This window comes from Lynx rufus, unplaced genomic scaffold (genome assembly GCF_022079265.1).
Source record: "Lynx rufus isolate CCGP_SWC_20201006 ecotype Redwood Valley unplaced genomic scaffold, mLynRuf1.p SCAF_6, whole genome shotgun sequence".
NCBI classification, from domain to species: domain Eukaryota; kingdom Metazoa; phylum Chordata; class Mammalia; order Carnivora; family Felidae; genus Lynx; species Lynx rufus.
In genome coordinates this window covers 50,257,721-50,284,431 of record NW_025814878.1, presented here as the reverse complement: position 1 = coordinate 50,284,431, position 26,711 = coordinate 50,257,721, and the positions used below count along the sequence as shown (strand labels likewise).

General features: G+C 36.7%; 1 protein-coding gene across 3 annotated transcripts in view; it reads right to left on the bottom strand.

Annotated features, from left to right (window-relative positions):
- Positions 1-1,242: 1,242 nt before the first annotated feature.
- The window catches only part of ATG5 (autophagy related 5), a 129,084-nt gene continuing 103,615 nt past the window's right edge, over positions 1,243-26,711 (bottom strand). For 2 of the 3 annotated variants that reach the window (XM_047102242.1, XM_047102243.1), the window contains 2 exons: positions 20,873-20,990; positions 1,243-2,022 (listed from right to left, as the gene is read on the bottom strand). In XM_047102242.1, coding sequence (XP_046958198.1) covers positions 1,886-2,022; positions 20,873-20,990 — 255 coding nt within the window. In that variant the 3' untranslated portion in view covers positions 1,243-1,885. Of the gene's footprint in view, positions 2,023-20,872; positions 20,991-26,711 lie in introns of those variants that run through there. The other variant, XM_047102244.1, reaches the window with a different exon arrangement.

The window sequence follows — 26,711 nt, the reverse complement described above, 5'->3', positions numbered from 1 at the left end:
GAACAAGTAACAACGGGCAATGGCTTGATAACATTTACTTTCAAATCTGGAAGTCAAGATCAGTAGCTCACTTGAGCCCACTGCAGAAACCTCAAACTGGTCTTGTCTGTGGAAAACTACTACAGCTTACCGTTCTTACCACACTTTCTTCTTCATAGCTTAGCACTCCCTGGCATTTTGATCCTTTTGTTCACTGAAGCTCACTTCAGTCTGTCAAAACATCAAGGGGGAAAACCCCCAAACTGAATAGACGAATAAACACTTTTAATGTGAACAATCATATTCAGATCAACCTCTTTTGAAAAAATACAAGTCAGTGGGTTTTTTGTCCTTAAGTAACTCAAATATTATTTTTTCTGCCTTTACTAAAATGGCACTTTTCATTTTATTGATAATTATGTCAAATTTTCTCACGTTGGTACCCTATGTTTTTCTTTTTGATTGAGCCTTATATATTTCATTCCAGAATATCTGCTCTTTGACTAACTTCATCTCTTTCTGTGAATAAATATGCTATTATTAATCAGTGAAAATCGCAAAAGGAAAAAGGAAGCAGTGAGCACTAGCAGGATCTCACTTTGACATTCGCACAATTTTTTATAAGAAGAACATTCATTTTTATTATGGAATCTAAAATCATTATTGTATGATACTATGTCTTTTAGCATATTCAAATGGGTCGACATTCAATATGGATAGCAAGCTAGCTCACAAGAAACACTGTAATGCACAAGTACGTTCAGCTGGTAGAATCCCAGCAGCATGGTAATAAAGTGCAGCAAAACCTTCCTTATGCTGAAAAAGAACTCCAGGAACCTCTGAATATTTTTGGTAAAGTTAAGTCAAGAGATTGGTAATCTTTAGACTTCAAAGACTGGCTGCCAGGGGCCACAGTGAAATATCAGACTTGAAGCCAATGAAAAACACTTGCTTGGAAAGGACTGGGTTTTTTCCAAATAATGAAAAATTATCTTATACAGATACTTAGCATACTATGATTTGACAGTGTTTACAGTGATAAAACAGCAAAGATAACTGGTAACATTTACACCTTTAGCATGTAAAGCACATAGATTTAAAAATCGGCAGCAAGAAATTCTATAACAGCTCCTGAGACAAGTTATCTATCCTATGCCCTCCATCCACTCCTTGTCAATGACGACCCGCCTGAATGGTAACACAGAGTAAAAACAGTGATCTGCTGTGTGTGAGTCAGAAAGTACTGGAAAAGTGACAAAATCGTATGTTATTAAATGACAAAACATATTTAGAGGCTTTATTTAAAAATCTCTCACTGTTCATTATCAAAGTTACAAGATTGTTTGCATACCAATAGACACTGTAAACATAGGAAATTTTCATTAAGGAAAGATGGGTTTACTGTAATTGGATCTTTTACAAAAAATTACTGCAAGTTATTGATAACAGAATTTCTCTTTTACTTTCTTAAGTCGAATTCTCTAGAAAATTAAACCAATGTTTCCACTCCCTCGAGCTAAAGTTCAATCATGGTCACCTTAGGAAATACCCCTGTTTATTTGTTAATCAGAAATACAAATCGAGTGGCACATATTTCCATTTTCTTCTTAGGCCAAAGGTTTCGGCTTCATTATATTTTACAAGAAAACAGAAGACTCGCAGTGGTCCTGTGAAGTCTTTCATGCCGCAGCTGAGGTTTAATGACGGCAGTGGAGGAAAGCAGTGGTGGTGATGCAAAGTAAGACCAGCCCGAGTGCCCTTATCTGACATGGAATCATCTTCCTGTTTGGCTTGCAGCAGTGTTTCTGGTCAGGTTGCCTCCACTAAACCTGACTGAAGCAGAAGGGTGGCATGCTCTGGTAAATCCTGTTTAAGGGCAATTCCATTCAGGCATAGACTTGATCCTTCAATCAGTTGGTTGCGGGATGATACTAATATGAAGAAAATTATCTGGGTAGCTCAGGTGTTCACTCAGCCACTGCAGAGGTGTTTCCAACATTGGCTCAATTCCATGAATCATCACTTGATTCTTTTTTTCCCCATCTATTCCAAGAAAGAAATCCAACAGTAATCAGGAAGGGCCAAAACAGAAGAAAAAAAATATTCTGCTGCCTTTTGAAAGTCCGGGGTGAGTTAAATGGATTTTACAGCTTGAACAGTTAAACCTGGTCTGTCTCCTGAGCAGGAAATGTGGACATGGAGAAAGTTGAAATGTTGCAATATGTATCACCCAAAACAGAAACCTGAGGGTTGCAATGAATTCTGATAAAAATTCTGTTGCTATATGTGAAAGTATTCATTCTTTCTTAATTACTGTGCTTACCTAAGATTGACGTTAATGAAACCATAGTGGAGAAAACAGCCCAATGTACCCACTGACCAAAATTTATTTTAGTTACACATTAAAAACTGTACTAAATGGTTATTAAATATGACAGATATATGAAATAGGTCAATATATATATCTGAAATATGTAAGACAGAAATATGACTAGAAATCATCAAGAATAAGATTGGTGTTTGGGAAGATGTTTAATGAAACAGATGGGAGCTGTAGGTTCATTTTCAATCAAGTTTTTCAAATATGTATCAGAAAGTTTTAGAGACATGGAGTTACAGTTTTCAAGACAAGGAACGAAGAGTCTGACTCAGGAGTCCTGTTTTAGAGTCATGAAAACTGATTGATTTCTGTTAACACCCATTGGCTAATTGAAAGAGAGCTGCAATTCACACTTTTCTTTCAAATTCAAATTGTATTACAAATTTAGGGTTAATTTTATATCTTTTATGCTTCTGATATGCTGTATTGACAACCTGTAAAGAAAACAGCGGGTTCCTTGAAACTGTTAGTTAGTTTATGATTCCCTCAGAACCATTTCCTTGGTAGTAATAGGAAGACAAAGAAAGCAAAACCCTTTTTTGAGATTTTTTTGAGATTCCTTTTTTGAGAGCAAAACAAAACCACCTTCAAGAAACTTTGTGTCACTCCTTCAGCACAATTCTTGGTTTGTCTCTTTTAATCTCTCCAAAATACAATGTCTAAAGCTCTCAGCTTCCTGGACACAGAAGACAACAAGGAAAACAGGGAACTCAGGGAACTATATGAGAGGGAAATAACCTCCCTCCTTTTCCTTCTGTGCTCTGTTCATCCCTAGTTCTCTAATGTCCAGGCAAAACGGGCTGATGATGTATGGTGATAATGGCTTGGCTGGCACCTCAAACAAGAGACCCTTTTAAAGTAGTATTTAAACTTCCTGTTAGAGGCAGCACGAGTCCTGGGAGGTGACAGCCAACAGACTGACAATAGGAGCAGACACAAACACACTACACAGAATTGATACAATGATGCCAAAGAGAAAAAACTAACAAATGCACTATCAATCCCAAATATAACCATGTAGAAGTTCCAAAACACACCCTTGAATCACTGCCATACTTTAAAATAATTTTGGAAAAAAGTATCCCCTCATAATACTTCTCACCTAAAAAAATGCTTTGTTTTGATTTTTCTGACAATCTTTGTTGCATTGTGTTTTTACACAGCTGTGATCTCTAGTGTTAATACAATGACTAATTTTCTTTCTTTTTTTTTTTTTTCCAACGTTTTTATTTTATTTTTGGGACAGAGAGAGACAGAGCATGAACGGGGGAGGGGCAGAGAGAGAGGGAGACACAGAATCGGAAACAGGCTCCAGGCTCCGAGCCATCAGCCCAGAGCCTGACGCGGGGCTCGAACTCACGGACCGCGAGATCGTGACCTGGCTGAAGTCGGACGCTTAACCGACTGCGCCACCCAGGCGCCCCTACAATGACTAATTTTCATAATGATGGGAATCATCTATAAATAAAGGATTAAACAATGTACAGAATACTATAGAAAGTATCGTATTAGTACTAAGATTTTAAACTCTTGGTATTCAAATGGACAAACCCTCAGGTATCTGGAATGATTCATTCTTTGTAAGTTCTAGATTGCCAAATTTTTACTGCATTAAATCTTTCTTAGAATATTTGAAAACATTTCCGGTATCATTCTTTTCATATTCTTATGTATATTTCTTTGAAATACTTTAATATTCTCAGAATCTTCCTCCTACTTAGCACTGAGTCAAAAAATGAAAGAACAGTGGTGTAAGAGTTCCTTATCTGTAAAGTTTTTCCTTAAGCCAGAGCTACCTTTGGATACACTGAAACAGAATATAAGAAACAAGTCTCAACTCAATAATCCAAAACATTGTACCTAAAGTGGTATTTAAATGTGAGAATACAATATGGCACACTTATATGCATAAGTGTGTCTGAAAGGCTAAAGACCAACCCTGTTACACAAAAAGGATGGAGGGAGTCTGAGTTGTACAATATAAGGTGGAGAACATAAGCACTATTCAAATACTTTGTATAACAAACCTAATAAATCACATTATGAGAGATCTGAACAGGCAGGACTGGTTCTCTGGTTTAAATTGGGGCCACTTTTATTTATTAAAAAAATTTTTTTTAATGTGTATTTATTTTTGAGAGAGCGAGAGAGAGACCGAGTGTGAGTGGGGGACGGCAGAAAGAGAGGGAGACACAGAATCTGAAGCAGGTGCCAGGCTCTGAGCTGTCAGCACAGAGCCTGATGCAGGGCTCAAACTTGTGAACCACAAGATCACGACCTGAGCGGAAGTCAGACACTTAACCAACTGAGCCACCGAGCCCTAAATTGGGGCCACTTTTAATATGTATCATAAAAGTGTCACTTTTATGATACATAAAAGACAACTGTAAAAATGCATCTGGAACTGTCATATTCCCCAACACAACAGTTTAAGCTTTTAAATATATATTTTGTCCCTACCTACATTTTTTATTTTTCTTGTTTTCTGACTTACCCCAATGACACAACTGCCACCAGAGGAATTCTTAGAATGGAATAGCAGTTCCCTCGGAATTATTAAAGTTTCTCTTATTCATCACTGTATCCCCAGTGCCAGTTTGGTGCCTGACACTTAGTAATTGGTCAATAAATGTTTTCAGAACTTGGATAATTTTGTTGCTGGTAGAAAACACCACCAGAAGACACCTCCAAAATTAAAGTTGAGAGAATAATTTCTGATGGCTGGCACTACTATGCAGAAGAGAGAAGAGCTCTACCTATAAAAACTGTTTTGGTTATTAAAACACTAGAAAGTCTAAATGTTTCCAGATAAGCCAAGCAGCACATATGCTATCACCTGAACTCATGCCACCCACCACAAATAACTACAGAGCATGATTGGACATTTTGGTAATATCAGAACAAAATGGAGCAGGGAAAACTTAGCAGATTTTCTTGTTTTCCTAACAGTAGAAAGGAAACACTTGATAATATTGTTAAAGTAAATGTTTTTGGTAAATATGTCTTTGTGTTTCAAAATGGGAATCTAGAATTTAATACTTGGAAATAAGAAATATATCACTACAAAGCAAATGACTCAGGAGAAAAATGTTATACCATACTTCACCCACTCAGATGTTTTTTAAGGTGGTTCGATGCTTTAAAGTAGGCAAACATTTGAGACAGTAATCAAGTGGACTAGTTCTCTATGAAAAGGGCTCTTGTGGGGGGGGGCAACTTTGATATTTTTAAATGTTTATTTATTTTGAGAGAGAAAGAAACAAAGAAAGTGCAAGTGTGGGAGGGGCAGAGAAAGAGGGAGAGAGAGAATCCCAAGCAGGCTCCATGCTATCTGTGAGGAGTCTGATGCAGGGCTCAATCTCACAAACCTTGGGATCACGACCCGAGCCAAAATCAAGAGTCGAAAGCTTAAATGACAGAGCCACCCAGGTGCCCCTTGATTTTGATGGAATTTCAAACTTCTGGAAAAGTTTCTAGAGTAGTACAAGGATTCCCCTTCACCGAGATTCATCAACTGCTTACATCTTGCCCCATTTGCTTTATCATTCTGTGTGTATACAATTATTTTCTGAATAATTAGATAGTAAATTAGAAATACTATGCCCTTTCCCCCAAATGTTAGTGTATACTCGCTAATAAAGATATTCTTTTACATAACCATAATACAGCTATCAAAATTGAAAAATTAACACTGATATAATGCTATTCTGTAATCATTTCAAACTTTATCAACTATCCCAATTACTGCTTTCCCCTGTCTAGAATCTAGTCCAGGAATCACACATTGTATTGAATTTTCCTGTTCTATACTCTTCTTTAATTTGTTTAGTTTTTGCCTTTCTTTCAATTTCTTAACCTTGACAATTTTGAACAGTGTGCATCATTATTTTGTAAAATGTCTGCATAGCAATTTTAAACCTAATTATTTTAATCCATCTTGTAAATATAAGGACAGTCATTCATAAATACTTTGGGTTTGTAAATTAAGAAAAAAGACAGAAAGTTATGTCATAGATATGTATACTCATTAGATAAAGGTAGAATTCAATTCACTTTAAGAGTTAGATAGTAAATCCGAAGAGATCTTATATCAACACAAAGAATATCACAATAAAATTTCATTTCTTATATTTATCTTACTTATAAATACTATAAAAGATAAAAATGTAAATGTATCATATAATTTTGTATTGTCACCAATAGGCTAATAAAAATAAACTCAATTCTTAACTAGTATCTACTTTAAAGTGAGCATTTTTAGAGCTGTGTGACATTTTAAGAAAAATACAGGGGTGCCTGGGTGGCTCAGTCAGTTGTGCATCCGACTTCGGCTCAGGTCATGATCTCACAGCTCGTGAGTTCGAGCCCCACATCAGGCTCTGTGCTGACAGCTCAGAGTCTGGGGCCTGCTTTGGATTCTGTGCCTCCCTCTCTCTCTGCCCCACCCACTCACATTCTATCTCTGTCTCTCTCAAAAATAAATAAACATTAAAAAAAATTAAAAAGAAAAGAAAAATACATTCAGACAGATGTTGGTTGTATGATTAGAATGGTAAGAATTAGATATGGAAGCAAAAAAAATTTGCATTAGCCACACAAGTCATTAATGAAAACTATAAATTTTCAATATTAACTTCTTGTGTATATATAAAAGTGATGCCTATATAACGGTGTGTATATATATATAAATTATGTATGTAGTAATAATATATGTATTATATATGTGTGTATATATAAAATATACACCATGAATATAATGATAGACATAATAATATAAACAAGACATGAAGGAACAAGTATGGTTAATCGTTGGTTAACAAGGTGCTACTGAAAGATGAATTGGGAGGCAGGCAAGTTGAATTCTAATTCTGGTAATGAAGGACTCAGCAGGCCTCAGATCTCTTTCAGGGTGTCTCCTTATAAATAAAATGAAGGTGTCTGTGTAGATCCATGGTTTGCAAATCTGGCTGGTGATTAGAATCATTTGGGAGATTTAAAAATATGTATAAACTGGCCTCTTCTCCAGACCTTCTAAATCAATCTCTGGGATAAAGTCTGTTTTTCAATGTTCCCTTGAATAAATCTTACGACAATAAGGGTATAGAATTATACAGGTGAAGGAGGGGCAGCTCTGGTTGATTTGGGACTGAGCCTCTCCCAAGTCCTGCTGCTTTGCTGACTTACGACCCATGGGAATTCCTGATAGGACTCCATGGGTCAGTCTGTAAACCACGTTCTAGAACAGAGGATCCCTAACATATCTTCCAGTTTTAGTATGAGTTGTCTATGCTTAAACAGCAAAATATTTCTTTCAGAGTTCAAATTAGCATAATTCGCTAGTTTTAAATTATTAGGGAATTCACTTCATCTTCCGAGTCTCAATTTCCTCCTGTCATAGTGTGGATAAAGAATTCTAATTTCCCGGGTTGCATGGAGAGTAAGTGGCATATCCAAGTAGAGCACTCAGCACACAGTCCTACACAGGGCTTAGACCCAGTAGGTACTCAGTAAAATTAGTGACCCTCTTCCCCACTCCTCTCTCCTGCTCACTCCCTAAAAACACAAGAATGCTGAAAATATTACAGAGTAGGTGAAGACAGAAGACTAGTTTTTAAAAGATCATAGTATAGTAACAAAAAGTAAACACTCATTGTAGTTCTCTTCCTGTACTTCCTGTACACAAAGTTATGGGAATGCGGTAATTCTTTCAGTACCAGATATATCAAAAGATATATAAAAACCATGGATTTGACTACGTAATTAGCATGCAAAGGGCTGTGAGAATTTGGCTTAATGTTAATACAGACTCTGAATTACTCAGTCTCATTATTATGCAGTGTCAGTGTGGCACACAAATTTCATGAACGTGCTAAAAAAAAAAAAAAAAAAAGAAAAGAAGAAAGAAAGAAAGATGACAACAACGAAAACCCAAAGACTTGATTATTATGCAAACAAGAGAAGGAATGACAGTTTAAACAATTCCTTCCGGACTGTAAACCCTCTGAATTAAGTTAGTTGTACTCTCAACAAATATACTTAGTAAAGCATATCACTGACAAGTCCAATGAGCTAGGCTGTACTATTGTTATGTTATTTAGTAGACTTTAGGTAATGTTTTTTTTTTTTTTAAAGATGAGAACATTCAGGTAGAGAAAAAAGCCTTCCAGTATCTCTGTTATACATTTAAAAATAGGTCATTATTTGAGAACTGACAGTATGTGACAGATCTGCCTTTTAGAGATTTCTATTAGCAATGGCTCAAATCTTCCCCATCTCAATCTGCATTTAGTCCTTACTTTTTAGCCAATTTTCAATAAGGAATATGACCTAAATGTTTTTAAAAATAGGCTAGCTGAGATTCTAGAGATGTATGAATTTCATTTTTACCATTAATAACCATATTAAATATGTGAATCTCCTTGAATTTAAAGGAAGCTAGAGAAATGAATGGTATTCCTTCAAAGGAAAATGCTTTAATCCGAAAATTTCAGTTTAATTTTTATTTTTAGTTCATACTTGTGAACATGGAATAGCAGAAATCTAAGACCAAATGCTGTAACCATTGTGTTTAGCTTTGTGGTTTCACATTTATATTTTATAATTCAGCAGAAAATGACTTGATTTGTTATCTTGGAATGTGTGATGCTGAAAGTAAAACTTCTGAAAAATACTTAATACTTCTGAAAAAGTTTTAAACAAATAAAAGAGATGAGCTTTTGGATTACCACTAGTCTGAACAATTTGGTTCTGTCTGATAAATTCTTTAACCTCTGATATGTTCATTAGTAAAACGCCAACTAATTGAATCCATCAACATGAAAAACCACAGGCAGAAATCTGAAGTGCATACATCATGCTGAAGGATTTTGACTCAGCCTCAGCGGTAATAGTCAGTGAGGTCAGGTCAAAGAGGGTTAAACCAAGCCAGGATATAGCCAAAGGAATACATCAAACGCTGATTTTAAAAGGGCAATTAATCTTAGACAGAAATGCTTCCTGGGGAATGAGATCTCAATCTTAAGAGCACACTACATGATGTAGCAGTAAAAATGAACATATACAAGCTTACAGAGCTTTTATCCTGTGATCACAAACAGAAGGAGAGTGCTGTTTATCAGAGAAATACAAACCCATTTAAAAATACTTACATTAACTTCTTCCTGATATATACTCACTTAGTAGTACAGGTCTTAATGAACATATAATATCACAATTAATACATACCACATATCTATTTCCATGCATAATTTTTATATTTTATGTATTTTAAAAATTGTATCTGCCCCAAATATTCCCAGAGCCTAGACTCTTAACATTTTAAACAAGATTTTCAAAACATGTCCATGTTAATTCTTTCATTGACTTTCGCTTATAATCTTTATATTTCTTAATGAGAACATAAACCAAAGTTTAAACCAAAAAACCACCACAATTAGCTATAAAAAGATATTGTATTAAATTAAGAGACTGAAAGACCATTTTAATAAACTGATTAAAAGCCTCCTGGTAATTAGATTAAAATGTGATAAAAGTTAGACATTAAAACTTGTTCATTTAAAAAAAAAACCCAAAAACAAAATAAAACTTTGGAAATATAGGTTCAAATGTTTTTCATCTGCTTTCATAAAATGACCCAGTAATTCCAGTTGGGTGTAATAGGGAACATTAATATTTGTCAAGTATGAATTACAGGATAGTTCACTGTTTTATTTAAAATGTAAGCAATAATTACACTTGTTTATATATGGCCAGAGTGAGGTCTCACAGAAGTTTTTAATGAAGAGATGACTAGCTTTTAATCACCTGCATGTGTTATTTTGTTAAGGGAATTTTGTTTTCTAGTGTTAAAGATGATGGGTCTACACCCACTTTTTAAGGAGTCTGGTTAATTCATTTAACTTCTTGAGATTTAGGTAAAGAACAAGAATTGAGAGGAAATCAGAAGCATCTTCTGACAGGCACAGTAATGTCATCATCCTCACTCATGGGGAATGAGGAAAATTATCACTTTATTATTTCAGTGACCTTAGGAAAGGCATATGCCAGTGAATTAAGTCATGAACAGATTCTGTATGACCAAGATTAGTCCATACTGTCCATGTGTTGGGACAAAGCACAAAGATGGAGGGAGAATGAAACAATCAAGGCAAAGAATTTCACTCATTTTCACTTAGAATTGGATGGCAAAATGATAAATTTAAGAAAAGAAACTCTATTATAATTACCAAGTTTAAACTGAGCCTAACAAATTGCTTGTGTCCAAACTGGAGTGAAGATCTTTGCTCATGAGGGCTATATTTAAATAACTTTTTGAATTCCCATTGTGAATGACACTACATCATCTTTTAATATAAAATATGCACATGCATCCAGTGAGGGAGAGAGAACAACGAAGACCAGGGAGTGTCAGGATGAGGCTGAGAGGGCAAGCGACCAGTGACCCAGTCCCACATGTCAGACCCACAGTATCTCAGCAAAGTTATGAATGGGCCTTCCATGGTTACTTGTGAATAGCTGAAACTTCAAATAAATGTGTGAACCACTGCTTAGAGTCTTCAGTGAAAAGCTTTCACTAACAGCAACACTGTCAGATCCCTTGCCTTAAGATTTTTACATTAAATATATTTTAACAAGTGTATGATAATTGAGCTGGCCACAATGATTAAATAGATGCCCTAGTGAAGTAAGCTTATTTCTTTCTTGCCAGAGCCAGAGTTCTGGTATATTCAAATCATGTCCAGAAGTTAATTTCTTACCAAAAAAAAGGACAGCTCAGAGCCTGGAGCCTGCTTCAGATTCTGTGTCTCCCTGTCTCTCTGCCCCTTGCCTGCTCATACTCTGTCTCTGTCTCTCAAAAATAAATAAACATTAAAAAAAATTTTTTTTAAAAAGGAAAAAATCAGTGGCATAGAACTCTTGCCATAATCTGATATATAAGAAGTTACAGGGGCACCTGAGTAGCTCAGTCAGTTAAGTGTCCTACTTTGGCTCAAGTCATGATCTCACAGCTCCTCTGTTTGAGCCCCACTTTGGACTCTGTGCTGACAGCTCAGGGCCTGGAGCCTGCTTCAGATTCTGGATTTCCCTCTCTCTGCACCTCCCCAGCACACACTCTGTCTCTCTCGCAAAAGTAAATAAGCATTAAAAAAAAAAAGTTACAATACTGGTTTACATTTATTATATGAGAGAGAGAGAGAGAGAGACAGAGACAGAGACAGAGAGAGACAGAGACAGAGAGAGGGAGGGAGGGAGGGCAGGAGGGGAAGGGCAGAGAGGGAGACACAACTCAAAGCAGGCTCCAGGCCCCGTGCTCTCAGCACAAAGCCTGATGCGGGACTTAAACCCATGAACTTCGTGAACACGATCTGAGCTGGTCAGAGGCTTAACCGACTGAGCCACCCAGGTGCCCTTTGATTTACATTTAAAGGTCATCATAAATTTATACTTTCTGTACATATGTCGAATATCAACAAGTACCTGTCTCTGCAGAGTGGGATTATCAACAAACAACAAGAAAAACTGCTTCCTTTTAACTTTATTTTGTAAATTTCTTATAAACACAGTAATTTGTAAAAAAAAAATATTAACAAAACTGCAGGAAAAAAATGTTAATTGTAAAACCCTGGAAAAACACGATTATAAAATCTCACCTTTATTTATTTTTTATTTAAAAAAATGTTTTTAATGTTAATTTATTCTTGAGAAAGAGAGAGAGAGCGCAAGCAGGAGAGGGATAGAGAGAGAGGGAGACATAATCCGAAGCAGACTCCAGGCTCTAAGCTCTCAGCACAGAGCCTGACACGGGGCTTGAACCCATGAACCATGAGTTCATGACCCAAGCCAAAGTTGGATGCTTAACCGATTGAGCCACCCAGGTGCCCCATCACTTTTATTTATTTTTTAAATTTAATATTCTGTGGACATCTTCCCATGTCTTTACAAATTCTTAGTGTTCCTTCTTTTTTTTTTTTTTTAATTTTTTTTTCAACGTTTTTATTTATTTTTGGGACAGATAGAGACAGAGCATGAACGGGGGAGGGGCAGAGAGAGAGGGAGACACAGAATCGGAAACAGGCTCCAGGCTCCGAGCCATCAGCCCAGAGCCTGACGCGGGGCTCGAACTCACAGACCATGAGATCGTGACCTGGCTGAAGTCGGACGCTTAACCGACTGCGCCACCCAGGCGCCCCTCTTAGTGTTCCTTCTTAAACACTTTTCTTCAAATATTTATTGGCAGTTTTTTAAAATGTTTACTTTAGCGTGCACGGGAGGGGCAGAGTGGGAGGGAGGGAGGAAGGGAGAGAGAGAAAGAGACAGAGAGAGAAGGTCCCAAGCAGGCTCTGCCCTGTCAGCACAGAGCCTGACATGGGGCTTAAACTGGCGAACTGTGAGATCATGACCTGAGCTGAAACCAAGAGTCAGACACTTAACTGACCTAGTCACACAGGTAGGTACGCCTGAGGTTTTTTGTTTTTTTTTTTTGAGAGAGAGCATGTGCAGATGTGCATACATGTGATGGGGGGAGGGGGGGCAGAGGGAGAGGGAGAGAGAATCTTAAGCAGGCTCCAGGCTTGGTGCAGAGCCTGACAAGGGGCTCCACTCCCTGACGGTGAGATCATGACCTGAGATGAAAGCAAGAGTTGGACACCTGACTGAGCCATTCAGGCACCTCATGAAATCTCACTTTTAAACAAATACTTTGTTTCCTTAAACCCTACAACCATTCTATGAGGCTGATAGCAGGAGTCATCCTTATTTCAGAGTAAGAAACCTGGATGCATTAAACAAAAAAGAAAGAAAGAGAAAGAAAAGAAGGAAGAAGAAAACAACCAACCAAATGATCTTCCAACCCAGTGTGAAGGTACAAAGGGATACTACAATAAAAATGAATTCTAAATGAATGAAAAAAAGTTACCAAAATTGTAAAACCCATTATTCTTACTCCTAAACCTTTGTTCTGATGAAGTTTGGGGGTTTGTAGGTTTTATGTTTCTGTGGCATGAATATGTGTCAGTGTCATCATGCTGACAAAAGTGACTGTTGTTGGTTCAAACCTCAAATCACAAGACATCAATCAACCAGCTTCAATTCTAGCACTCAAAGGATCTGACTCATATGAATAACATGAAATTTAAATGTTTCTTTTCTCTAATTGCTTTATGTCTAAAAAAATTATTATAACATCCAACAGTTAATTCACCATATAAACACAATCTAATGTTTACAGAGCAAAGGAGAAAAACGGTGAATGCACCATCTCTTTTTACTTTTTGTAAAAACCACTGTTTTTTGTAAAGCATATATCAATAGAGCAATATAATTTTTTTGAGTGAGCAAGCATGTGCGAGAGGGGGAGAGGGAGAGAGAATCTTAAGCAGGGTCCAAGCTCAGCACGGAGCCCAACCTGGGCTCGATCCCACAACCTGAGATCATGACCTGAACCAAAATCAACTGACTGAGCCACCCAGGCGCCCCTAGGGCACTGTAACTTTAACTTAGACCACCTAAATGGGGTCTATAATTACCTCTAGTCTCAGTTGTTATCTTCCAACATGCTAATGAAACAAATAGACCACTTAGCTCCTCAATGCTTTTCCCACATTTCTGTCATCACTGAAAATCTTCTGCACATTTGTGAGAGAGAAATAGAAAAAAATTGGCTAGTCCCTCAGCAAACAGAGTACGGAAATTTTAGAAGAGCGCTTTAGACCAAATATTACACTTAGTAACCAGCCCCTGGGTAGCTGGTGAAGGAGTCTACTTCTTTGGTGGCCACGTGGTACGTATGACCTGGTCACTCCTTTTCATCTAATTTCTGCTCGTCTTTTAAGACTCAGCTCAGAATACGGAAGGGCAATTCCAGGCGCTTCCTAATATTCTTTGCATGTCTCCATTCCTGCACACACCACATCCGGGCATCTTTCTGCCCACTCCAACTGTAGTCAAGTCTCCTGAAAGCACGAACTATGTCTCATACCTCTTGCTATATCCAGTGCCAGCAGACAGTATGATGCAAAGGAACTGATTGATAACGAATGAAATACATAACATCAAATGGAAACCAAAAGTTAAATGGTAGTTGGGAAGGGTCTCAAAGAGTTAAAAAAAAAAACCCCGGGAAACAGCAGAAATGGAAATGGAAAAAGGTAAGTGGTTACGGGATCGTCCTTGTTGGTAAGAGAGATGTGGGGAAACTACTGATTTGCCACAGAATGTAAATAAGCCTTTACCTACACATACACTCCACTTGTACAATATCACATATGAATTCAGGATTAAACCAGCGCACAAGTGTGACAGAATACTGATCAATTGGAACCCTGAAATAAATTTATAAAAGTGAAAATAGACATTTTCATTCTCATAAGCCTAACTGACTAGGTTCTTCTATTTCACCTTAGAAAACTGGGAAATAAACTATAATTGGACAAAGCTTATAGGTGTTTTGTATTCCCCAAAGTAAAAGAATAAAAGCTATATTTTTAAATTTTTGTTATTTTTTTGTAAGTTGTCTTTAATGAATGAAGAAAGAAATATTTCACTTCAGGTCTGGTACCGTAGCTTAGCCCTGAGTCATTTTAACTACCGCTGACACCACAAAAAAATTTTTACCTGAGCTCACCTTTGGTTATTTCCTGTTACCTCTAATTTGGCTAACTCTTGTAGCCACGTACAAAACAAAACAAAAAAAGAAACACACAAAGCAGCTCATCATTAGTTACTCCACGAGAACAATGACCTAAAGCACATCCTCACAAATATTAGTACACTCTACTTTCATATGATGAAATAAGGCAAAATTCCTCCATGCATGAATCACTTGCTGTAAGGAGCAGTAGACAATGGTGCCACATAACATTTATGAAGCACTTTCTCTTTTCGTCATGTGATGACAGCCAGTTCTTATCCACACACACCCAGTCTTAGAGTCTTTCGCTTTCAACTTAAGTCGAGGGCAGGTGTTTCAAAATGCTTCCCATTTGTCAGATAATACCACAGGTGGACTGAACCAGACAGTAAACAGTTCTTTACTGAAACAGTGACTTGGTGTTTTGGATACTCCCCACAGATCCTGAAATGACAGTTATTTTCCAATATGAGCTTACCAAAGGAAGAGGCAAATAAAAGTTTTTCCAAAGATAAGATACTGGTGTTAGAAACGTGGCCTCCCCTGGTGTGAAAGGTACTATCAAAAGTACCTCAAAAGTACAGATGCTGTTTATATCATTTCAATGAAGTGTGTGTATAGTGTGTGTGTGTGCACTCCAATCGGTGTAAGCTAGTGACAGCTGGGAAGAAACCTGTCACAAAGATATCCACCTGTAACATCTGAAATTGCCTAAGAGGCAGTCTGTGGATTAGAGTTGTGAGTGTGGCTACCTCACTGGCCCCTTCAAAAAATGTAAGGGGAATCACACCCGTACTCTCTAGGGATGGATGTGCAGGTTGGGCAGGCACAAATTTAGGTGAGAATAAAGAGCCTTTAAAAGAATAAGACGACCTCACAAATTTGTGCTGGGTCACGCTAATCTTGTACGTGTTGTTGTGATCCAGATGTAGGAATGGCAAAAGAGCACGGAGGTGCATTTCGACAGAGTGCACCAGCTCAAAGCACGTGACTGCTGTTCATTTTCTTGCCTGAATGTCAGAGCCACCATTTTAAGAAGTTTAAGAGGAAAAGTGGCTGGAATTATACACAGGAGCACTAAAATAACAACATGGACAAAATAACAACAGAAGCTCAGGTTCCTAAGATCCTAGCAGTAAATACGCTGTAAGCAAGCAAGATGAGATATTAAAACATAAATCATAGGATAAAGAGGGAAAAAGCAAACATTTCAGAATGCTATTTTAAACTAAATAAAAAAGTTAAAAGGTTGGAAAAGTGAAAATGAAAACAAATGGAAGCAGAGAAAAGCAGAAAAACTAGTAAACCAGGAGAAGGAGACTTCGAGTTCTAAACCTAGTTCTGCCACTAAGTAGCCAAGAGACCCTCAGCTACTCATCTAAGAAATCAAGAGCCTGGGGGCACCTGGGTGGCTCAGTCGGTTAAATGTCCAGCTCTTGATTTTGGCACAGGTCATGGTCTCACAGTTCTTGAGATTTAATCCCACATTGGGCTCAGCGCTGAGTGTGGGGCCTGCTTGGGATTCTCCCTCTCCCTCTGTGTGTCCCTCCCTGGCTTGCAAGCTCTCTCTCAAAATAAATAATCATTAAAAAAAGAAAAGAAGTCAAGAGCCTGAACTACATTAAGGTTGGATAATTTAAGGTTGGATAATTGAACTTTAAGGTTGGATAATTGAAGATTCTTTAAAGATGTCAAATACAAAATTAACACCCAAACAATCTTCTTCCTGCTTTCCTCTAGAAAAAGCTTTCATCACTCTGTGTCTTTGTTAATTGTGCTGCTGGCTAGGGCACATATTGCAGTAGAACAGCCTTCTACCAAGGTTTTGAGTTTCTTTGTGATGTTCTCACTCAGAAGTCAAGGATCTTATAAAGAAGTAAATTCTAAATGACATAATGTTTTTCAAAGTGGACTGCCAAAAAGTATCTAAGAAAAGAACAGCAAGGTAGACATTTCAATATTAAATTTTAAATTTCAATTGCTCTTTTTTTTAAAACTGAAGAAGAGTTTACATACAATATTATATGGGTTTCAGGTGTACAACACAGTGATTCAACATTTACATACATCATGAAATGATCACTATGTAAGTCTAGGTACCATCTGCCACCATATAAAGTAATTTCAATTGCTTTTAGTTGATATAAGCGTTTTTCACTGTTCTTTAAAACACTACAAAGTACTAAAAAAGAATGAAAAATACAGTACAGAGAAATGAATAACTGAAAGCCAAATTTTGCAGTGGGGGCAGGTATGAGGTATATGAATTCCATTTCTGTCAGCAATAAAAACGATTAGCATTTTAATTGTACTTCAAATAGAAAAACTAATCTATATTCCCAAATCTTCAAGAATGTGGAAAAACAGACAGTAAACAGATTAAAAAAAGAAAAAATCCTTATAGCATGGAGAAAATGAAACAGAATGGTAAGGTTATTCCTGAATCAATAAAAGTTACTGGGAATTTCTCAGTGAAAATTTCTGTAACCTGAGTTCAAAAGAATAAGTTTAATAAACAAAATTATTTAACTGAAGGTAATACATAAAAACTTTAATAGGGATCCATCAAAATTAAATCCTTTTCTTTTACTTTTCTTTTTTTTTTTTTTTTAGGTAAGTATACGCTTTTAAAATGTCTTTATTTATTTATTTACTTATTTACTTACTTATTTATTTATTTATTTTGAGAGTGTGTGAGTAGGAAAGGGGCAGAGACAGAGGGAGACAGAGAACGAATCCCAAGCAGGTTCCACACTGCTAGTGCAGAGCCCCATGCAGGGCTTGAACTCACCAACCATGAGAACATGACCTGAGCTGAAATCAAGAGTTGGACACTTAATTGACTCAGCCACTTAGGTGCCCCTACTTTTATTTTTCAAAAGAAAATTAAGCCATGTCACAGACTAGGAGAAAATAATTGCAAATCATATGTGTAATAAAGATTTGTATCCAGGGGCTCTGTCTCTCTCAAAATAAATAAATAAACTTAAAAAATTTTTAAAAAAAATAAAGCTTTGTATCCAAAATATATAAATAACTCTCAAAACTCAGTAATAAGATGAAAAATCCAGAAAAAAAATGACAAAGGAATCTGAATAAACATTTCACCAAATACATCCACAAATAATAATAAGCACATGAAAACACACTCAACATCATTAGTCATTAGGGAAATAAAAAAATAAAACCAAGAGATACCTCTACACAACCACTAGGATGGCTATAAGACAAAAAAAAATATATGCTGGCGAGGATGTGAAGCAGGTAATACTGTAAAATGATGCAGCCACTTTGCCAATGTTTAGCAGTTTCTTAAAAAATTAAACACAGACCTACCGCATGACCTAGCAATTCCACTCCTAGGAATCCAACCCAAGAAAAATAAAGACTTATGTCCACACAAAGACACGTATGCAAACGTTCATAGCAGCGTTATTCAGAAGAGTGAAAAGCTGGAAACAATCCAGATGCCCATCAATCAGTGAATGAATAAACAAAATATATATATACCCAATCAAATATTATTCAGCAATATAAAAAGGAAAAACTACTGATATATGCTACAATATGGATGAAACCCCAAAACACTACACTAAATGAAAAAAACCAGTTGCAATTTTGTATGATTGCATTTATGCAAATATCCAGAAGAGGTAAATTACAGAGACAGAAAACAGACCAGGAGTTGTCTACAACTGGCAGTGGGAAAAGAGATCAGCTGCAAAGAAGCATAAAGGAATTTTTGGAAGTGATAGAAATATTTTAAAACTAGATTATGGTGATGGCTGTTCAACTTACAAATTTATTAAAACTAAAAACTGAAGCGCCAAAAAACTATTTAACTGAAACTCTTAGTGACGACTAAAATTATACACCAATAAAGATAGATTATGATTCTGCAACAGTATTATAATAAAGTTAATGTTAATTATGCCATGATTTAATGATCCTAAATAGTGTTTCAGGTAACGACACAAAGAAACAATTCAGTACATGAAATACCGAGTAAACTTTGTTACCTTGGCACTAGAGATACGAGGATGTGTAAGACACCATCAAACGTTCTGGACTGCATAGTCTAGTAGAGCACAGTGATGACAGATGATATAGTATGACCTTATACAATAATATTTATAACCTCTTACACCAATGAAACTTTTTTAACTTCGACAATTTTGAGTACCAGTCAATGATCTTTCTCATCAATCCTTTCTGGTACTGGTTCTGATGATATTTTAGATGCCCCCCTTCCCCCTTGCTGTTGACCACTCGTGCATTTTAATTTTTAAGTTTATTTATTTATTTTGAGAGACAGAGCGTGTGCATGGGGGAGGGGCAGAAAAAGAGGGAGAGAGAACCCCAAGCAGGCTTTGGCTCCCAGCAGGGAGCCTGAGGTGGGGCTCAATCCTACCAAGTGTGAGATCATGATCTGAGCTGAAATAAGAGTCCAACATTGATTGAGCCACCCAGGTGCTCCAGCATTCGTGCATTTTAGAAGAACTGATAACACACAGGAATGCCAGGGATGGCAAACACATTCGGTTAAGGAAAATAGTTGCATTCACACACCAAATGACTTATTCTGAGTTCCATATTCGTTATTTAGTCATTTAGGTTGAAATATCAACATTTCCCTAGTCCTACTCTGTTTCCAATTCTAGTTGTTAGGCAAACTATTTCCTTAGACACTACATGCTTCTTGAACTGTGTGATAAGAGTTATTAGTCACGTAAGTAATACTATAATCATCCCAACTTTGAATAAATATGTTAATAAGAAACATACCATTATCCACTGAAGTTATACTGTTATAATAATAGTAATATATTTATAAATGCCTTACCTCTTTCCATAAGGGATACAAAGTAGCAAGCTTTAAATTTTTCTACATGATAAATATAAGTCTGTGTAACATATTAACAAGTATAATAATAGTCCACTGAAATTTCCCCTTTAGCTTGGTAACCAATTGCTTGGTTGCAAGTCATTATTCAATAACAGGGTGATGATCAAATTATGGTACACTGATATGAAGGACCACAGTGCCATTAAAAAAAATAGCTTTAGAGAATTTTTAATGACTGAAACTATGCTCATGTTCTGTTAGGTGAAAGATACAGCAGGACATACAATTTTACGCACACACACGCACACCCCTCTCAAATACTCTAGTGTCCATACACATATGTGTGTCAACTGTGGTCTCCAGGGGTAGGGGGATGATAGCATTTATTATTTTTTTACTTCTGCACTTTCTTTGCATTCCTTATATTGCAATTAAGAAAACAGAATTCAGTAATTTTGCTATTTTTCCTTTGCCTACAGGAAAATAATTTTAACCTACATTACAAAATGAGGACTATGAAATAGGACAAGTTCTCAATCGCACATGTGAAATGTCAACGTCAAAGAGAACAATGCTGAGTGAAACTTTAGGAAGTGGCAGAAAATTCAAATAAAATGCTTATCCATTATTCAGTATTTTGAACTTTAAATTCTCAACCAAAGGTAAGAAAATTTTTTTACCATCTGTTGTTCCTAGAGAATGAAGAAACACAATGTAAAATTTAAAACAGTATTTACCAGAACTGAAGCTAGAAATGAAAGACCCAGAGCACCAGAGATGAGGTAAGAGAGTGTGTGATGTCCGAGAGTAATTTAAAAGCAGAGATAGTCAATTCCTTACTTTGTTAGTGTCAAAAATACATAAAGTAATAAATTAAACATTAAGTGATTCTGTTTCAAAAGACTATTCCCTTACAAGATAATGAAAACATTTTCCTGAAGGAACCAGGAAACGTGATTTATAAATGCAGAATGCTTATGTTACACCTCAGTCACAAAGAGACATGAAAGAAACGTGTTAGTGCTGCTGACTGTGTTACCTTCAGGAGCCACTGCAGAAGGACAAACGTCTTTGAGGAGATCACCTAGTGTGTGCAGTTGTCCATCTGCAGCCACAGGACGAAAAAGCTTCTGAATGAAAGGTCGTTCAGTCGTTGTCTATTTGAAAAATGAAAACAGAATTCAAACATTTACATCTTTGTTGCTGTGAATTACAAATTTATAGATCAGAAATTGCAAGCTGCCATCAGATGCCTTCCGATATAGTGTAATCAGAAGCATATGACATCACCAATGTGGTAATATCACCAGAAATGTTTAACACAACCTCAAGTAAATCTAATCGTGAGGAAGCAATCGGACAAATCCAAAATGTTTGACATTCTAAAGATACTGGGCCAGAGGGGTGCCTGGGTGGCTCAGTCTGCTGAGCGTTCAACTTCAGCTCAGGTCATGATCTCACGGTTTGTGAGTTCCAGACCCACGTAGGGCTCCATGCTGACAGCTCAGAGCCTGGAGCCTGCTTCAGATTCTGTGTTTCCTCCTCTCTCTGCCCCTCCCATGCTCATGCTCTGTCTCTCTCTGTCTCTCAATAATAAATAAACGTTTAAAAAAAATTTTAAAAAAAAGGACAACTGGCTTCAACTCTTCAAATAAGTCAAAGGCAAAACACATCAATATGAAAAGATTAAAAAGGATTGGCAAGATATAACAACTAAGTACAAAAAATAAATCTTGAGTGAATACTGTATCGGAGGGGAAAAATCAGCTATAAAAGACATTTTTGGAATAACTGGGGAAATACAGAATGAACATCAGATAATATTACTGAATTAATGTCAAATTCTTAGATGTGATCATGGTTATAAGGACAATATCCTTTAAGAAATTCATGCTCACATATTCAGGGATGAGGTGCCAAGCTGTCTGAAACATATATTCAAATGGTTGAGAGAGAACGAAGAGAGAGAGAAAGAGTGTGTGAGACAGAGCATGCACAAATGTAGGAAAATGTTAACTACTGGTGAATCTAGGTGGAGGGTATATGGGCTTAGTTGTTATAGTATTTTAATTTCTATGTATGTTTGAAAATTCTCAAGAAACACACTCATAAAGAGAGAACTGATGGTAGCCAGAGGGATGGGGGGCAAAATGGGTGAAGGGGAGCAGGAGACGCAGGCTTCCAGTTATGGAATGAATAAGTCACCGGGATGAAAGGTACGGCATAGGGAATACAGTCAGTGGAACTGAAACAGCATTGTGTAGTGACAGACGGTAGCTATGGCTGTGGTGAGCAGAGCATAAAGTATAGACTTGTCTAATCGCTATGCTGTATGCCTGAAATTAACATAACACTGTGTATCAACTATATATACTTCTATTAAAAAAATTAAAAACAGGGGTGCTAGTGTGGCTCAGTCGGTTGAGTGTCCGACTTCAGCTGAGGTTGTGATCTCATGGTTTGTGGGTCTGAGCCCTGCATCAGGCTCTCTGCTGTCAGCACAGAGCCCGCTTGGGATCCTCTGTCCCCGCTCTCTCTGCCCCTCCTCCACTTACGCTCTCTCTCAAAAATAAAATAAAATCACTTAGTAAAAAAAAAAAAATTAATAAATCAGAACCCCAAAAAATTTCAAAATAGCAGATAAAGAATATCCTCTGACAACTGTTATTACCACTATGTTATAATTTACTGCTAATAATTTCAATGTATTGCCCACTTTTAAAACTAAGTTTCATTTCTCTTTTTTTTTAATGTTTTATTTATTTCTGAGAGACAGCCTGCGCGAGCAGGGGAGGGGCAGAAAGAGAGAGGGAAGACAGCATCTGAAGTAGGCTCTAGGCTTTGAGCTGTCAGCACAGAGCCCCACGCGGGGTTTGAACCCACAAATGCGAGATCATGACCTGAGTGAAGTCAGATGCTTAACCGACTGGGCCACCAAGGTGCCTGGGTGGTTTCATTTTTCTACACTGCCTCTATAAGGGGCACAACAACGATGAGGAAAGCCTCATCATGACACAGAGTGCAGAGGCCCTGGAATCACCCCATCTGAATAGCACTATCATTTATGTGCTAAGTGATTCTGCCCCTGGGTTTCTTTGGAACATTGGGACATTTGGTATCTCTTAAGTTTGTTATAGAAATGAGTTAAGAATTAGCCAAGCACACAGAGAGACACACTGAATGAATGAATGAATGAATGTTAAAGAGAATAAATACCTCTCCCCTTAACTGTTATTTCATTTTAAGATGGTAAGTTTTTACTTTAAGTTTCCAGGGGTGAAAAATCATAAAAACGTACAAAAGAATAACTTTGTAAGTAAATATACTCATATTTACATACAGTGCTTTCTAAAAAAATTACTTCAAATACCTAACCATTAAAGACATTAAACCATTAAAAACCAAGTTTGCTTGTTTTTTAATCACAGAGGTATATCTCAATTTCTTCAACATAACTATTATAAATTTGGTTAAAAAAACATCTGTTTTTAAGTGTGGATATTAAACTAAAATGTATGAAAAAACAGACATGGTATATAGCATGTGAGCTACCTTTCCCAGCTTTATACTGTGTATTTAGTGGATACATAACAAATGTTAAAAATTATATTCCAATAACAGTTAAGTATCTGTGGCAATGAAAAAAAACCTCGATAATTGGTAAGAATCTTGATAATTAATATGCACTGACTATAATGCAATTCACTTCACTAATTGAACTCTTTCTGGATTTTTCTAAAAGTATGACTGGTATCCTTCAATTTAGGAAGCACATACATTTCACACAAGATGAAACTGAGAACAATATCATGTAAAATCAAGGATTAACTATGTGAAAATAATAAGGGTTAGGGGAGTTCAAAGAATAAATAAATGAATAGAGGGCTGTAGTAATAATTTAAAATAGCCACTACCCACTTAGGGCTTTCTATCTTCCAGGCGATGGAGAGGCTTTTAAGACTTTTTAGCAAAGGAAGTGACGTGACAAAAGAGGCTTTTTCTCAAGACTAATGGAAAGCAGCACTGTGTACGGTGACTTGGAAGAGGGGTGAGAGGCTGTCTGAATAACGCGAGCCTATGTGATGACAACTGGGGCTGGGTCAGGACGATACCCTCAATTAATAAAAATAAAGTTAAAATGTATCATCCCCAGTCTGATCTGAAAATACTAAGATTTTCAGCAAAGTCAAAAAACATTTTCAGGATTCATTCACCCCCTACTTGGTGACCTAACTGTGAAGTGGTTAGCTATAATAATACATATTATAACAACCTGAAAACAATATACTTTTTAAAAGGCCCCAAGGGGGCTTAGCAAGATATTAAAAAACAGGAAGTGTTCTCCACTCCTATTCCTAGGGAAATGGCCTTCTCTTACCTCTTCTCTTACCTCTCTTACCTATTTCTCTTACCTCTCCTCTTCCTACTCTCCCAAATCTGAGCAGTTATAATAAAGGTATGACTTCAACAACCTTTATAATGGTGTTTTTTGCTTGGTGGAGGGGTGGGGGATGGGGAAGGCCTTGTACTATTACCATACTCTAAGTAAATTCTGTAGAATAACAACTAAGAAAACTCTCATCAAAGTAAAGTGATACTTCTCACGTAACAAAAACCTTACTTTAAAAGAACAATTCCCCAAAATACCTCAATCAAAAAATCCAATAAATATCTTCTGTTTAATATTCATTAGACTGCCTTCATATTGTTATTCTTTAAAATCTAGTGTTCTAAAAAAGAACAGTTAAGTGAGTAAGCTACAACCAAGATCATGAAAACAACTTAATTTCGGGAGTTACCATCCCTTAAAACAAAAGCTCCTCACAGAAAGCTCACGCATTCAATACAATACAAAGGTTCTGAAGGACAATCAGCAGGGCAGATTCATGCAAATTTCTTAGCAGATCTCATTAAACCTAAGCTGAAGTTCAGCAGAGAAGACTAAATTATGCTAGAGTATTTAAAAGCGATCTTCCTTCTGAATACAGACAGAATTTTAAAAATACAAAAAACTCCACAAACATGAATTCTGCAAACTTTGATTTAGTATACATAAAACTGGATGATGCTAACGATATCCACATTACCTGAATCTTAGCCTCACAAGAAAGCCACTATAACAGGAATATAATACAATGCTTACTTAATCTAGCCATTTATTTATAAATATGCAAACTACTTCAGTGACTTCCAAGAAGTAGTATTGTTTGTTCTCTTGTAAGAAATAATAGGACTTCATAAAGTCACCTTTGACTTTGAACATACTTCAAAAAATGTGTATGTTACTCATTTCTTAAATACACCAAACAGAATATAAAATTGGGCTGCTACTGGCTGGCTGCTCCCCGTCCTTCCCCTACTCATAAATGAAATAATAACTTTTCCTGTACAGGAAAAGTTTTCCTGTACAGGAAAAGTTATGCGGCTGATTTACCGTGGAGATATACTGAAGAGAAGCACAGGAATCAAATTTACATCCAAGAAATAAGATATAGAGAAAAGCTTTATTTCCAACACAGCCAAACAGGTTAACCAGACAGGTTAACGTTAAAGTTGATAAAACAAGAAATGGTGACTTATTATGTGAGGCTGAATGACCAGACAATGTATAGACTTAAGAGTAAGAGGCACAACAGATAAAATCGCTAAGACCAAGTTATTTTGAGTGTTATGGCTTACATAAAGTACATACTGCAGCAAACATGCAAGGCAGTTGTTGAAGAGCACAGGCTTTGCAGCCAGAAAGAACTGGCTCTAAGTCCAGGTTCTGTCATTTATTATAGGTCCATGGGCACGGTTACCTGACTTTCTTGAACCTCAGTTTCCTCAACTGTAAAACAGGAATAATTACACACACACACACACACACACACACACACACACACACACACACACGGGTATAAACAGAGATGATATCTACACTGAAGAGTTTTTGAAATAATAAAATATAAGCACAGCACAGTTACAGTACATAGGACCACCTAAACACACATCCTAAGACATACACTGCCACCATGATCAACACTTTAAGCTTTATCCCAATTTAGCAGACTTAAAGTTTATTCAATCTTATTTTCTCTTAAGTTCACTTGTCTGGATGCTAAGTCATGAAATTCATAATCATGAAATTCAGTTTAAAGGAAATATTGATACAGGAGACCTCATAAAAATTTTTTTTGCTCAGTAAAAGATAGTATGAAGAATATGAAAATGTTGACAGACCACAGACTGGGAGAGATTATCTGTAACCACATATCCAATAAAGGTCTTAATCTAGGTATATGAAGAACTCTAAAATATTTTATTTAAAATTTTTTAAATGTTTATTTGTTTTTTGAGAGAGAGAGAGAGAGACAGAGCACAAGTGGGGGAGGGGGGGCAGAGAGAGAGGGAGACAAAGAATCCCATGCAGGCTCTGAACTGTGAGATCATGACCTGAGCCAAAGTCGGAGGCTCAACCGACTGAGCCACATAGGTGCCCCGAGAACGCTAAAATATTTTAAAAGGACATTTAACCAACGAGGATATACAGATGGAAAAAAACAAAAAAACAAACAAAAAAAAAACCACACACACACGAAAAAACTTTTTTAAGTTTTTCTTACTTTTTTTTTAAATGTTTATTCATTCTGAGAGAGAGTAGGAGAAGCAGAGAGAAAGGGAAAGAGAAAGAATCCCAAGCAGGCTCGACACTGTCGGCACAGAGCCCAATGTGGGCTTGAACTCACAAACTGCGAGATCATAACCTGAGCTGAAACCAAGAGTCAGACGCTTAACTGACTTGAGCCACCCAAGCACGCCACAAATGGAAATGTCTCACACGTCATTAGCCATTAAGGAAATGCAAATTGCAATCCGCAACGCAGTATTACCACACA